At 42.4% G+C, this 13,340-nt stretch overlaps 1 protein-coding gene across 19 annotated transcripts in view; it reads right to left on the bottom strand.

The window, feature by feature from the left end:
* Positions 1 to 706: 706 nt before the first annotated feature.
* Positions 707 to 13,340, bottom strand: part of ctbp1 (C-terminal binding protein 1) — a 414,171-nt gene continuing 401,537 nt past the window's right edge. For 18 of the 19 annotated variants that reach the window (XM_078553464.1, XM_078553510.1, XM_078553546.1 and 15 more), the window contains 3 exons: positions 13,013 to 13,140; positions 11,053 to 11,170; positions 707 to 1,763 (listed from right to left, as the gene is read on the bottom strand). In XM_078553464.1, the coding sequence (XP_078409590.1) occupies positions 1,580 to 1,763; positions 11,053 to 11,170; positions 13,013 to 13,140 (430 nt within the window). In that variant the 3' untranslated portion in view covers positions 707 to 1,579. Of the gene's footprint in view, positions 1,764 to 10,771; positions 11,171 to 13,012; positions 13,141 to 13,340 lie in introns of all 19 variants that reach the window. The other variant, XR_013578151.1, reaches the window with a different exon arrangement.

The following is a 13,340-nucleotide window of genomic DNA, read 5'->3' as shown; positions in this document are numbered from 1 at the left end:
CCATTAAGCTGCAATGCAAGCAAATCATCCCCAAACCTGAGGGATTGCCTAGGAGAAAGAGACTGGTGAGTGTTATCTAATTTGAATTTATACAGTATTTCTGTTATTTTCAGTGATTTATTTCATTTTGCAAGTTATTTCAGCTAGGAATGCACAGTGCTGCACGCGTATGCTGCAAGTATTTCAACTTGCACATTGACTTTTTCCCAGGCAAGAAACGTCTGACAGAACCTAACTCCTGGTTTAACATCGACCTCCATAGGAAACCGTGATTCACAAAATTGATTCACTTAAAAGCAGTGACTTCCAGGAACACAATCGCAAACTATAACGAGGACTTACTGTATAGAAACAAGGTTGGTTAAATCATAGAATGCTTACAGCACAGGAGGCATCCAGCTCTTCATGTTCGTGCCAGCTCTCTTTAAGATCTACTCAGCTAATCCCACTCCCCACCTTCGTCCCACAGCCCTGCAAGCCTTCTCTCTTCAGAAAATTACCCAATTTGCCATCCATTTTTACTGACTCCCTCCTTGAGGCACGTCACATTTTTCTATATTAAAGACACTATATAATTGCTATTGTTATGGTGTATTAATTTAGGCTTTATTCTGCCTTAAAATAAATTAAGAAACATTCACCCTAAGTATCTTAAATACAAGTCAGGAGATGCAAAATTATAGGGTGAAACACATGCCACACGACATTTTCTGTCTTTTTGTTTTATTTCTTTAAAATAATTCATACAAATGGTTACGTCACAAAACATGATTATTTCAACGAAAATATTGCTAGCCTACCACATTAACAGGAATCGATGTAGGCAAAGAAATGCTGCTACTTTCCAGTAGTCTAGTGCCGATACGCATACCACCAATGATATACATTTAAACTGATGACAGTAAGCATAGTGCTGCTTCAGATGAAACTTTGTTTTCAAAATCTCTTTGCAACATTCTCCTCAGCCCCCAGAAAAGTAATGGGAATTCATGCCAAAAATAAAACAATGAATCAAGAAGAGAGTGTTGATCTTACTAGCTGATACTAAAAAAAAAAGACAAGCAGTTACAAAACAATGCACTGCATGGCGTATAACACAAAATAGGTGGGAATTTTCCCTAGTTTCCTGAGACGTCTGAAAACTGCCTCTTTTTGGGCGTGGATTTAATGTATAAAAGAAAGATTGTTTTCTTTTCAAAAAATCAGTTTTACTGAATATCTCTCTTGGTTTCTGTTTCACAGCTAAGCGAACAAACCCTTTAAGTTCTAAAACTGTACACAGACATAGTACATTCATGATAGAATTAACTACTAGAACTTCTCTTGCTCACAGGGAACCCATAAGACACAGAAACAGTTAATCAGTCCACTGGATAGGGACAAGCTACAATTTAACGGAGGAACAAATTTACCAAATTTCTTCTTCTCTCCCACATCTTTATTTGAAGTTGGACCAGTTTCTAAGCTCAGTTTTTTTTTTTCCATAGTCCATTGTTCACCATTATTCAAAAACCAGAATTTTTTTTTCTGAATTTCTGTGGATGGTGAAGATCTCGGGTCAGGAATGCGGTCCATCCGGCTACAATTGGTCACCTGTGTGATCTCTGTCAGACTCCGGTTTCACTGTTTGCCCTGGGGAAGGGGCGTGTGGTGGATGGGCTACTGTGGAAAGGCTGTGCGACAACGGCACAGCACTGGGAACTATTCCTTCTACTGTTGGCGGAAGTCCACTGGGAGCTACCCCAACAACACCTGGTGGGTACCTGGGGGAGATAAAAAACAACAACAGGTTAGAATTACAGCCCTTCTTAATTACACAAGGACGCAAATGAACTAGAAGATATGAGTACAGAAGCTGGCAAGCCTCACAAATTAACTAGTAGATACAGTAAATTATGTATGCTAACTCACTTAAATTACACTTGGTTAATAAAATGGCTGAACATTATTAGAACAGTTATACAGAACAAGTACACAGGCTGTTACCTCACAGAACCAATTTCCTCCTGTCTTGACTTTATTTCTTTACCCCTCCTAGTCCAGTCTTTTCCTAACAACAACCTCCACTCTTCCGATGCCTTCCACTTCTCTACTTTTCTAGTTTCCTGGACCCCCAACTGTCTCCTTTCCATTATGGGCATCCAAACCCTCTACACCTCCTGTGCCCACCAGGATGGCCTGAAAACTCTGCTTCCTTGAACAGAGGTCCTGCCAGCCCCTATCCACCACCCCATTCCTCCACCTGGCTGAAGTGGTCCTCACCTTGAACAACTTTTCCTTTAACTCTATTAATTTCCTCTAAATAAAAGGTGTTGCTATGGGAATATGTAAGGGTCCAGCCATATTTGCCTTTTCCCCTGGGATATGTGGAACATTCTTTGTTCCAGTTCTAAACAGGTCTGCTCCCTCACCTCTTTTGCCATATACCGTTGACTCCATCAGTACAGTTTCCTGTTGTCGCTACCCCAATCTGCAAAAGTTTCAACAAATTTGCTTTCGAGTTCCACCTTTCCCTCAGTCCATCTCTGACTCTTCCCATCCCATTCTTGCCTCCTCCATTTCCATTTTGGGGAATAGGTTACCAATCAATATTGACCATAAGCTCACTGGCTCCTACAGCTACCTTGGCTACGCTTCTTCCCAACCTGCTTCCTGAATGGACTTTCTCCCAGTTTCACTATCTCCATCACATCTTATTGGGCAATACCATCATCCAAAACAATGCTTCCGATATGTGTTTCTTTATTCTCAATCAAGAATAAAGAGGTTGACGGGGCCCTCGACCATGTCCATTCCATTTTCTGTCCTTCTGCACTTCCCCTCCCTCCCACAAACACAATAGGATTTCCCATGTCTTAATCTTCCACCCCACCAGTCTCCATATTCAACAGATGACCCTCTGCCATTTCCGCCACTATCAACTTGGCGCCATCATAAGACCACAAGATGTAGGAGTAGTAGGCCATTCGGCCCATTGAGTCTGCTCCGCCATTCAATGAGATCATGGCTGATCTGATAATCCTCAACTCCACTTTCCTGCCTTTTCCCTTTAACCCTTGATTCCCTTACTGTCTGCCTCAGCCTTGAATACACTTAACGACCCAGCTTCTACAGCCCTCTGCGGTAAAGAAATCCACAATTTAATTATCCTCTGAGAGAAGAAATTCCTCCTCATCACCGTCTTAATGGGCGGTCCCTTACTCTAAGATTATGCCTTCTGGTCCTAGACTCTCCCACAAGGGGAAATGACCTCTCAGCATCTACCCTGTCGAGCACCCTAAGAATCTTATATGTTTCATTAAGGTCGCCTCTCATTCTTCTAAACTCCAATGAGTACAGGCCCAACCTACTCAACCTCTCCTCATAAGAAAATCCCTCCATACCCAGAATCAACCTAGTGAACCTTCTCTGGACTGCCTCCAATCCCAGTAAATCTTTCCTTAGATAAGGGGACCAAAGCCGTTCACAGTATTCTAGGTGTGGTCTAACTAGTGCCTTGTATAGTTTTAGCAAGATTTCCCTTTTTATACTGCATCCCCTTTGAAATAAAGACCAGCATTCCATTTGCCTTCCCTATTACCTGTTGAACTTGTATGTTAGCTTTTTGGGATTCATGCACAAGGACCCCAAATTCCTCTGTGCAATCTTTCTTCATTTAAATAATATTCAGCTCCTCTATTCTTTCTGCCAAAGTGCATAACCTCACATTTTCCCACATTATATTCCATCTGCCACTTTTTTGCCCACTCACTTAACCTGTCTATATCCCCCTGTAAACTCCTTACGTCACCCTCACCACTTACCTTCCCACCTATTCTTGTGTCATCTATAGTACATTCACTTCCCTTATCTAAGTCATTAATACATATTGTAAATAATTGTGACCCCCGCACTGATCCCTGTGGCACTCCACTAGTTACAGGTTGCCATCCTGAAAATGCCCCCCTTATCCCAACTCTCTGTCTTTTATTAGTTAGCCAATCCTCTATCCATGCTAATATACTACCCCCAACACCATGAGCTCTTATCTTATTAAGTAGCCTTACATGCAGTACCTTATCGAATGTCTTTTGGAAATCCAAATATTTTACATATACTAGTTCCTCTTTATCTATTCTGCTTGTTACCGCAAAAGAATTCTAATAAATTTGTTAAGCATGATTTCCCCTTCATGAAGCCATGCTGACTCTGCTTGATTAGATTATGTAACTCTAAAAGCTCTGCTATTACATCCTTTATAATAGACTCTAACATTTTCCCAATGACAGTTGTTAAGCTAACTGGCCTATAGTTACCTGATTTTTGTTTCCCTCCCTTTTTGAATAAGGGTGCTACATTGGCCATTTTCCAATCCTCTGAGACTTTTCCAGCATCTAAGGATTCTTGGAAGAGTACTACCAGTGCATCCACTATCCTTTAATATCTTAGGATGCAACCTATCAGGTCCAAGGGACTTATTGGCCTTTAGCGGCATTAGTTTCCCTAGTACTTTTTGTCTAGTGATAGTTATTGCATTTACTTCCTCCCTCTCTTTTACCCCTTGATTATTTGGTATTGGGATGCTATTAGTGTCTTCTACCGCGATGACTGAAGCAAAGTATTTATTCAACTCCTCTGCTATTTCCTGATTCCCCATTATTATTTCCCCAGCCTCATTCTCTAAGGGGCCTATGTTCACTTGATCTCTCTCTTCCTTTTCATATATTTAAAGAAGCTCTTACTGTCCATTTTTATATTACTTGCTAGTTTACCCTCAAAGTTTATTTTCTCCCTCTTTTTTTTTTGGTCATCTTTTGTTGGTTTTTAAAACGTTGTCAATCCTCTGGCTTACCACTAATCTTTGCCGCTTTGTATGTCCAAACACATCTTCCTCTTCCTGTTCAGCATTCCAAAAGGGCCATTTCCTCCATGATTCCTGGTCCTCTCCTCAATCATCCCAAAATTCCCTCCCCTTCCTACAGCACCTTTCCATTGAAGCACATGAAATGTGACACCAGCCCTTTCACCTTTTCTCCCACCATCTAATGGCCTAAACACTCCTTTAAGGGTGAAAGAGTGATTAACTTGTACTTCTTTTTAATTTACTATTAAAAAAGGCCCTGCTTGGGCTTCAGGTAGGAAGTGGGGAGAGAAAGAAAAAAAAAATCGCCTCACTCAGGGCCCCCTTTCCACATTGGATGCCTCCCCCAACTCAAACATCTGCGCCCGCCCCCAACACCCACCCCCCCATCCCGCTCTCCGCCAACATCCCTACCCACGCTCCAAAACCCTCACTTCACCTCCCTGCCATGAGACCCGGTCCTCGATTCTGGGACTTGCTAGTACCAGTCCTGACCACTGCTGCCATCGCTGCTGCTGGGACTACAGAGTTGCCGGCCAATCTGAGCAGAAGTCCCGTCTCCAGCCACTTAATGCTCCTGAGCATTAAATGGCTATGGAGTTGCTGTGATTGGTGTGGCGAGAAACCTTGCCATCCGAAAAATCCTACCCCAAGTGTCTACTGGTTCCTCTTGGTGAACCCTAAAAGTTATACCCTCAAAAAACTCTAATAAAATTTGTCAAACACAATTTCCTTTTCATTAAACAACAGTGACTCCATATGATCATGCTATGATTTTCTAAGTGCATTGTAAAAATTCCTTAATAAGAGATTTTATCATTTTCCTGACGACCGATGCCAGATTAACTGGCCTGTAGTTTCCTTTGTTCTCCCTCCATTCTTGTTACACTTGTTAACTTCCAATCTGCTGGAACCATTCCAGAATCTAGAGAATTTTGGAAAATCATAACCAGCACACCCACGATCTCTGCACCTACCTCTTTGAGAAATGTAGGCCGTGAGGTCCTGAAAATTTGTGTGTTTCTAAGTTTCTCCCATATTTTTCCTCTGCTGGCATTAATTACTTTTAAGTTCCTCACTCTTATTAGCCCCTTGGTTACCCATTAATATTGAACATAAAACATTATCCTGAGGTAACAGTGGCACTGTGTTCTTTTAATTGCTGTTAACTAAATAATGGGCTCAATCAAAACTTATTTTCACTTCAGCAACTTATTGAGAGTGATTAGTAACTCAGGTTAAATGTTCTAGCCTAATGAGGCATATGGGATCTTGGCTTTAAGAACTGTGCCACGAGTACAAAGGCAAGAAAGTTATGGTGAACCTTTATAAAACACGAGTTCGGTCTCAGTTGGAGAATTGTGTCCAATACTGGAACCCGACCACATCCAGTTGTGAATTCTGGTGGTCAACCAGGCAACTAATAGAGGAAGAGGCTGCTCCTAGTTACGCCATCATTTCCATCTGCAACAATGGTGGAAGCTCAGCATTTGATTTAAAGAGAGTTTGTAAGCACCTTCAGCCAAAATGCCCTGGTGGATGATCCGACTTCTCCCAAGGTCCCCACTAATATCAATGTAGTGTCCAGCAACAAGTGCATGATTGTGGACAGTATTGGTCTCCTTATTTAAGGAAGGATCTCCTTATTTAAGGAAGGTTGTAAATCCGTTGGAAGCAGTTCAGAGAAAGTTTACTAAACTAATACCTGGAATAGGCGGGTTGCTTTTTTGAGGAAAGTTTGGACAGGCCAGGCTTGTATCTGCTGGAGTTTAGAAGAGTAAAAGGTGGCTTAATTAAAGCATATAAGATCCTGAGGGGTCTTGACAGGGTTGATGTGGAGAGGATGTTTCCTCTTGTGGGATAATTCAGTGCTAGGGGCCACTGTTCAAAATAAGGGGTTGCCCATTTAGGACAGGGATGAGGAGAAATTTCTTTGTGAGGGTTGAGAGTCTTTGGAACTCTCTTTCTCAAAAAGGTGGTGGAAGCAGAGTCTTTGAATATTTTTAAGGTAGAGGCAGATAGATTCTTGATAAGCAAGGGGGTGAAAGGTTATCAGGGGTAGATGGGAATGTGGAATTGACGTCACAATCAGATCAGCCACGATCTTACTCGAAGGGTTGAGTGGTCTACTCCTGCTCCTAATTTGTATGATTGCGCTGGATGGAAAAACATACTTGACCTCACCTCACCAACCTGCCTGCTGCAGATGCATCTGACAATGACAGTATCGGTAGGAGCGGTAGGAGTGACCACCTCACAGTCCTTGTGGTACAGAGTCCCATCTCCACATTGAGGATACCCTCCATTGTGTTGTGTGGCACTATCACCATGCTAAATGGGATAGATTTCGAACAGATCTAGCAACTCAAGACTGGGGATCCATGAGGCACTGTGGGCCATCAGCAGCAGCAGAACTGTACTCAAACACTATCTGTAAACTCATGGCCTGGCATATCCCCCACTCTACCAGTACCATCAAGCCAGGGGATCAACCCTTGTTCAATCAACAGTGCAGGAGAGCATGCAAGGAGCAGCACCAGGCATACCTAAGGATGACCTGTCAACCTGGTGTAGCTATAAAACAGGACTACTTGCGTGCCAAACAGCAGAAGCAGCAAGTGATAGACAGAGCTAAGCGATCCCAAAACCAACAGATCAGATCTTAGCTCTGCAGTCCTGCCACATCCTGACGTGAATGGTGGTGGACAATTAAACAACTCACTGGAGGAGGAGACTCCACAAATATCCCCATCCTCAATGACGGAAGAGCCCAGTCTTCAGCCAATTTGATTCACTCCATATAATATCAAGAAACGGCTGTCGGCACTGAATACTGCAAAGGCTATGGGCCCTGACAATATTCCGGCAATAGTACTGAAGATTTGTGCTCCAGAACTTGCTGTGCCCCTAGCCAAGCTCTTCCAGTACAGCTACAACACTGGCATCTACTTGGCAATGCGGAAAATTGCCCACGTATGTCCTGTACACAAAAGGCAGGACAAATACAACCCGGCCAATTACCACCCCATCAGTCTACTCTCAATCATCAGTAATGGAAAGGGTCATCAACAGTGCTATCAAGCGTCACTTGCTTTGTAATAACCTGCTCATTGATGCCCAGTTTGGGTTCTGCCAGGGCCAATCAGCTCCTGGCCTCATTACAGCCTTGATTCAAATATGGACAAAAGAGCTGAACTCCCAAGGTGAGGTGAGAGAGACTGCCCTTGACTTCAAGACTACATTTTACCAAGTGCAGCATCAAGGATCCCTAGCAAAACTGGAGTCAATGAGAATCAGGGGGGAAACTCTCCGATGGTTTGAGTCATACCTAGCACAAAGAAAGGTGGTTGCTGGAGGTCAGTAATCTCAGCTCCAGGACATCACTGCAGGAGTTCCTCAGGGTAGTGTCCTAGGCCCAACCATCTTCAGCTGTTTCATCAATGATCTTCCTTCCATCATAAGGTCAAAAGTGGGGATGTTCATTGATAATTGCACAATGTTCAGTACCATTTGTGACTCCATAGATACTGAAGCAGTCCATGTCCAAATGCAGCAAGACCTGGACAAAATCCAGGTTTTGGCTGACAAGGAGCAAGTAACATTCGCACCACACAGGTATCAGGCAATGATCATCTCCAACAAGAGAGAATCCAACCCTCGCCCCTTGATATTCAGTGATTATAATGCCACTGAACGCCCCACTATCAACATCCTGGGGATTACCATTTACCAGAAACTGAGCTGGACTAGCCATATAAATACTGTGGCTAGAAGAGGAGGTCAGAGGTTACGAATCGTGTGACGAGTAACTCACCACCTGACTTCCCAAAGCCTATCCACCATCTACAAGGCACAAGTCAGGAGTGTGATGGAATACTCTCCACTTGCCTGGATGAGTGCAGCTCCCACAACACTCAAGAAGCTTGACACTGTCCAGGACAAAACAGTCTGATGATTGGCACCACGTCCACAAACATTCACTCCCTCCACTACTGATGCACAGTGGCAGCAGTGTGTACCAGCTACAAGATGCACTGCAGGAATTCACCAAGGCTCCTTCGATAGCACCTTCCAAATCCACGGCCACTAACATCTAGAAGGACAAGGGCAGCAGATAGATGGGAACACCGCAACCTGTAAGTTCCCCTCCAAGTCACTCACCATCCTGACTTGGAAATATATCGCCGTTCCTTCACTGTCGCCGGTTCAAAATCCCGGAACTCCCTTCCTTACAGCACTGTGGGTGTACCTACTCCACATGGACTGCAACAGTTCAAGGCGGCAGCTCACCACCACCTTTGCAAGGACAACTAGGGATGGGTAATAAATACTGGGCAGCCAGTAAAGCCCACATCCCGTGAATGAATTTTTAAAAATGCAGCAAAGTCAATGGGCCCCAACAACTTCCTGGCTATAGTGCTGAAGAGATGAGCACCAGAGCTGGTCGTTCCCTTAACCAAACCATTCCACTGCTGCTATGATACTAACACCTACCTAGCAATATGGAATTATTTCCTACCTACAAAAAAAAATTGGTAAACTCAGCCCAGCCCACGACCACCCTACCAGCTGCCTCCCAATCATCAGTAAAGTGAAGAGGGAAGTCATGAATTGCATAATCAAACAATTTCTATTCACTAATAGCCTGTCCACCAATGCTCAGTTAGGATTCTTCCAGAATCACTCAATTCCAGACCCCCTCATCACAGTCAATCCAGACATCTGCCAGAGGAGAGAGTAACTTCTCTTGACATCAAGGCAACTAAGTAGACATCACTGCAGACGTTCCACAGGGAAACATCCTAGGGCCAACCATCTTCGGTTGCTTCATCACTGAATAATATTAACTCTGTCATAAGGTCAGAAATGGGGCTGTTTGCTGATGATTGTACATTGTGTGGCTTCATTCACAATTCTTCTGACTATGAAGTAGCTTACACAGTAGGGGCTGAATTTTAGGGGGCCTGTAAATCTGGGATAGGAGGCATGGGAGGGGCGATGGAAAAAGATGAGGGAAGAAGGGCGATGGAGTGCCTGGGACGGAGGCTGGCTATTCTGCGACAAGTAACTCACCTTCTGACCTTCCAGCAGGTACAAAATTCAAGTCAGGAGCGCAATGGAATAGTTACCACTCATCTGCAATTACACTCAACAAGCTCAAGGCCATGTTGGAAAAGGTCGTCCCATTAATGGATCCCCTTGCCAATATCTAAACCCTGGTGATTGTGGTTGTAGTTGGTACCATGTACAGGATGCACTGCAGCAACTCACCAAAATTACTTCGACAGTATTACATTAACATCTGACTCCCCTGAAATCCAAGAAGAGCAGCAATGTTATGGGAACGCCATCAACTCCGGGTTACCCTTCAAGTCAACACATTCTGACAAACATATATTTCTGTTCCTTCCTAGCTGCTGGGTCAATATCTTGGAACTCCCTCCCAATACTATTGTGGGAGCACCATCACCGTGCAGACTGCAGTGGTTCAAGGAGAACGCCCGACACCATCTTCTCAGGAAAATGGGGAATGGGCCATGCCATTGTCACCCATATTTCATGAACAAACACAGAAGAACAATTCAACTAAAACAGTTTAACTGCTTATATCACCAAATTGCTGCTTTTGGGGCTTGAAGGTAGAGTATGTTATTGTTTGATTACATAAGAACAGTATTACAGTTGAAGGGTAATTCATTGTGTGAAATGCTTTGAGCAGATTCCTGTGTTAAGATGCTATGTGTACGTTATTATTATTAACAATATTATATTCCCTTCAGCCTCAGTGGTGTTTGTATAACAGGTTCTTGGCCTTTAATGTAGATTTTCCAATAAGTAAAAAATAGGTCTAATTTTTAAATATTACTTGCATAGTTTTAACCAAAATTCATTATGTAGAGCATCTTCAATGTGAAACCCGGTCGGCCTCACCTTGCTTACAGCAGGTCCTAACAAAGGCCGAGGATGAGGAATTCCTGTTCTATGGTGTCCCTGTTCCTGGATCAGCCCCCTCGTCACCATTTGCTTTGTTACGGGTGCAACCTCAATCAGTTGGGATTTTATGAACTTCTGGCAGCTTTTACGGTTTCTTTTGCTGACGCCAGCCCACAAAATAACTGATCTATTGAATTCAATTTGACAACTTGCCACTAGCAGTTGACGGTAAATGTCATTTTCTTCAACCAAGTCCTTGCCTTCCCTACAGTGCTTACCTGTAGGCAGCACCATTTAGTTCTGGGTGAACTACTGTAGGGTCCATTCCAGTCCAGTGAGTAGCTGCAGTCAGGTAATCTTTATTAATACAATTTTTCAGGCTATCTGGGATACGACCTAAAGAAAATGCAGAAGGTGTGTTAACTGGTTCATCCCATAGCACAACAAAACATACATCTGAAATAAAACTGAGCACAAGAACTCTCGTCCATTAATAGAAATAAGAAACCCTTGGGGATGGGCAATAAAAGCTGGTCTAGCCAGCGATGCCCAAATTCTGTGAATTAATAAAAAAATTCATACTTAGCACCTGCTTCCTAAGGTGATGTGTACAACTTTCAATTTGCAAATAACATTTCTTTTCAACACTATATTACTCTTTGTGCTTTTTTATAAACTCAGAATGACAATACTTGGAGCTATGATTATTCCTGGTGCCATGTGTTGGTCGGTTACCTTATATGAATAAGGGCCCTAACTGAAAATCTGAAGAGATAATGGAGTTCCGATTCTGGGATCAGTTCTCAGTGAAATAGCCTGGCCAGGATGGACAAGTTCCATCTGAGCAGTGCTGGGATTTTCAAAAAGAGTTTAATAAAAGTGCCACAGAGGAGACATCAATAAAACTAACTGAAGTGTCACAGGGCATCAAGGTAGGGAGATGACAAGACAGAAAACAGAGAGTAGTGAATGTATGTATGCTATCTGTACTTTGTACTTGGGGACATATGAAGACTGGTATTGTGGGGGCAATTCCAAGAATCAAGGAAATTAATGGCACTGAAGGAAGCCATTCGGCCCATTGTGTCTGTGCAGGACTGTTATAAATGTAGACATAGGAATTGAAAATGGAATAGGTTGGCACAAAAGTGCAACAAAAACTTGGCAACAGGATGTAAGGTTGTGTAGGCAAAGATTAAAAGCAAATATAAGATTTTCAATACAGAATACATAATGTGTATGCTCAACTCAAAGGGAGGTGAGGCCAATGCTTTAATTGGCTAACGAATGAAGGAAACCCAAGAATAAAAACAGAAGAGGTAGCTGCACATCAAGGAATGACAACTAGCATCAACGTGGAAGAAATCAGGACAGCACCGAAGCAATGAAAAAAGCAAAGCAGTCAGAGCAGATTTGAGGTACTTTACCATAGATGAGAGGCTTTCATTTTGAGAAAAGACTAGAAAAAGTCAGACTCTTTCCATTAAAACTGAGAAGGTCAAAAGGAGAGGTGCTCAAAATAAGAGGAGTTTTGATAAGGTAACTAGGAAATAACTAATTCCACTGGTCAGTGATTGAGTAACTAAAGAAAATAAAGTTAAGATCATAAGCAAAAGAAAGAGATTGATCTTTTTATTTTCCCTCACCCAGAGGGCTGTTGGGATAAGAAACGATTGTCGATGCACTTTCAAAAGACAAATATTTGAAAAAGGAAAAATTAAAAAGGCTAGGAGAAATGGCAGGTAAATAGAGCTTAAAATACAAGCAAAATACTGCAGATGCTCGAGATCTGAAATAAAAACAGAAAATGCTGGAAAAACTCAGCAGCTCTGGCAGCATCTCTGGAGAGAGGAACAGAGTTAACATTTCGAGTCCAATATGACTCTTCTTTGGTAAACAGGGCTAAATGGTTAGCTGTTTCAAAGGGATGCTCAGTATATTGGGAATCCATTTATGTTTTAAACCATTTGCAGGCTATTCACGTATAAACTAAAGTATTAACACTGCATTATTTGCAAGTGTAAAGGTTACACAGCCTCCAGACTGCATTTGTGGGGTAAGTTTTGACTTTGTGCGGCCACCTACACATGTAATAACGAATCTCTCTTGAATTTAATTTCCAAAGTCAATGGAAATAAAAGCTGAAGGAGATGTAAAACAGGCTGATTCACCATCACCCACACTACATTGTCGCACAACGTCAAGATCAGGTTCAGACACAGTTTAGAACAGCTTTACCTGTTATAGCTCTCCGGATTTCTTGAGCTGCCTCTTCTCTCATTTCAATTGAAGCTTGTTCACTGTACCAGGCAGCGTGCGGCGTGCAGATTAGGTTTGGAGCATCTTTTAAAGGACCTTGACTAAAACTGTATACACAAATATATATTTTTAAAATTAATACCCATTCAAATTGACCAACAAAAAAGAAAACAATTAAATACTTTCACAGTCAGTAAGCTTGTACAATTGTGCTAAATTATATTAATTTTTTTGTATATATAACGAATAGTTACAGCTTCAGGTCAATAATGCTGTGAATGGTCATCTATTGATATATCAATACGGT

This window comes from Cetorhinus maximus, chromosome 1, assembly GCF_964194155.1.
Source record: "Cetorhinus maximus chromosome 1, sCetMax3.hap1.1, whole genome shotgun sequence".
NCBI classification, from domain to species: domain Eukaryota; kingdom Metazoa; phylum Chordata; class Chondrichthyes; order Lamniformes; family Cetorhinidae; genus Cetorhinus; species Cetorhinus maximus.
The sequence above is the reverse complement of the archived record's forward strand: the minus strand, read 5'-3'. Positions and strand labels throughout refer to the sequence as shown.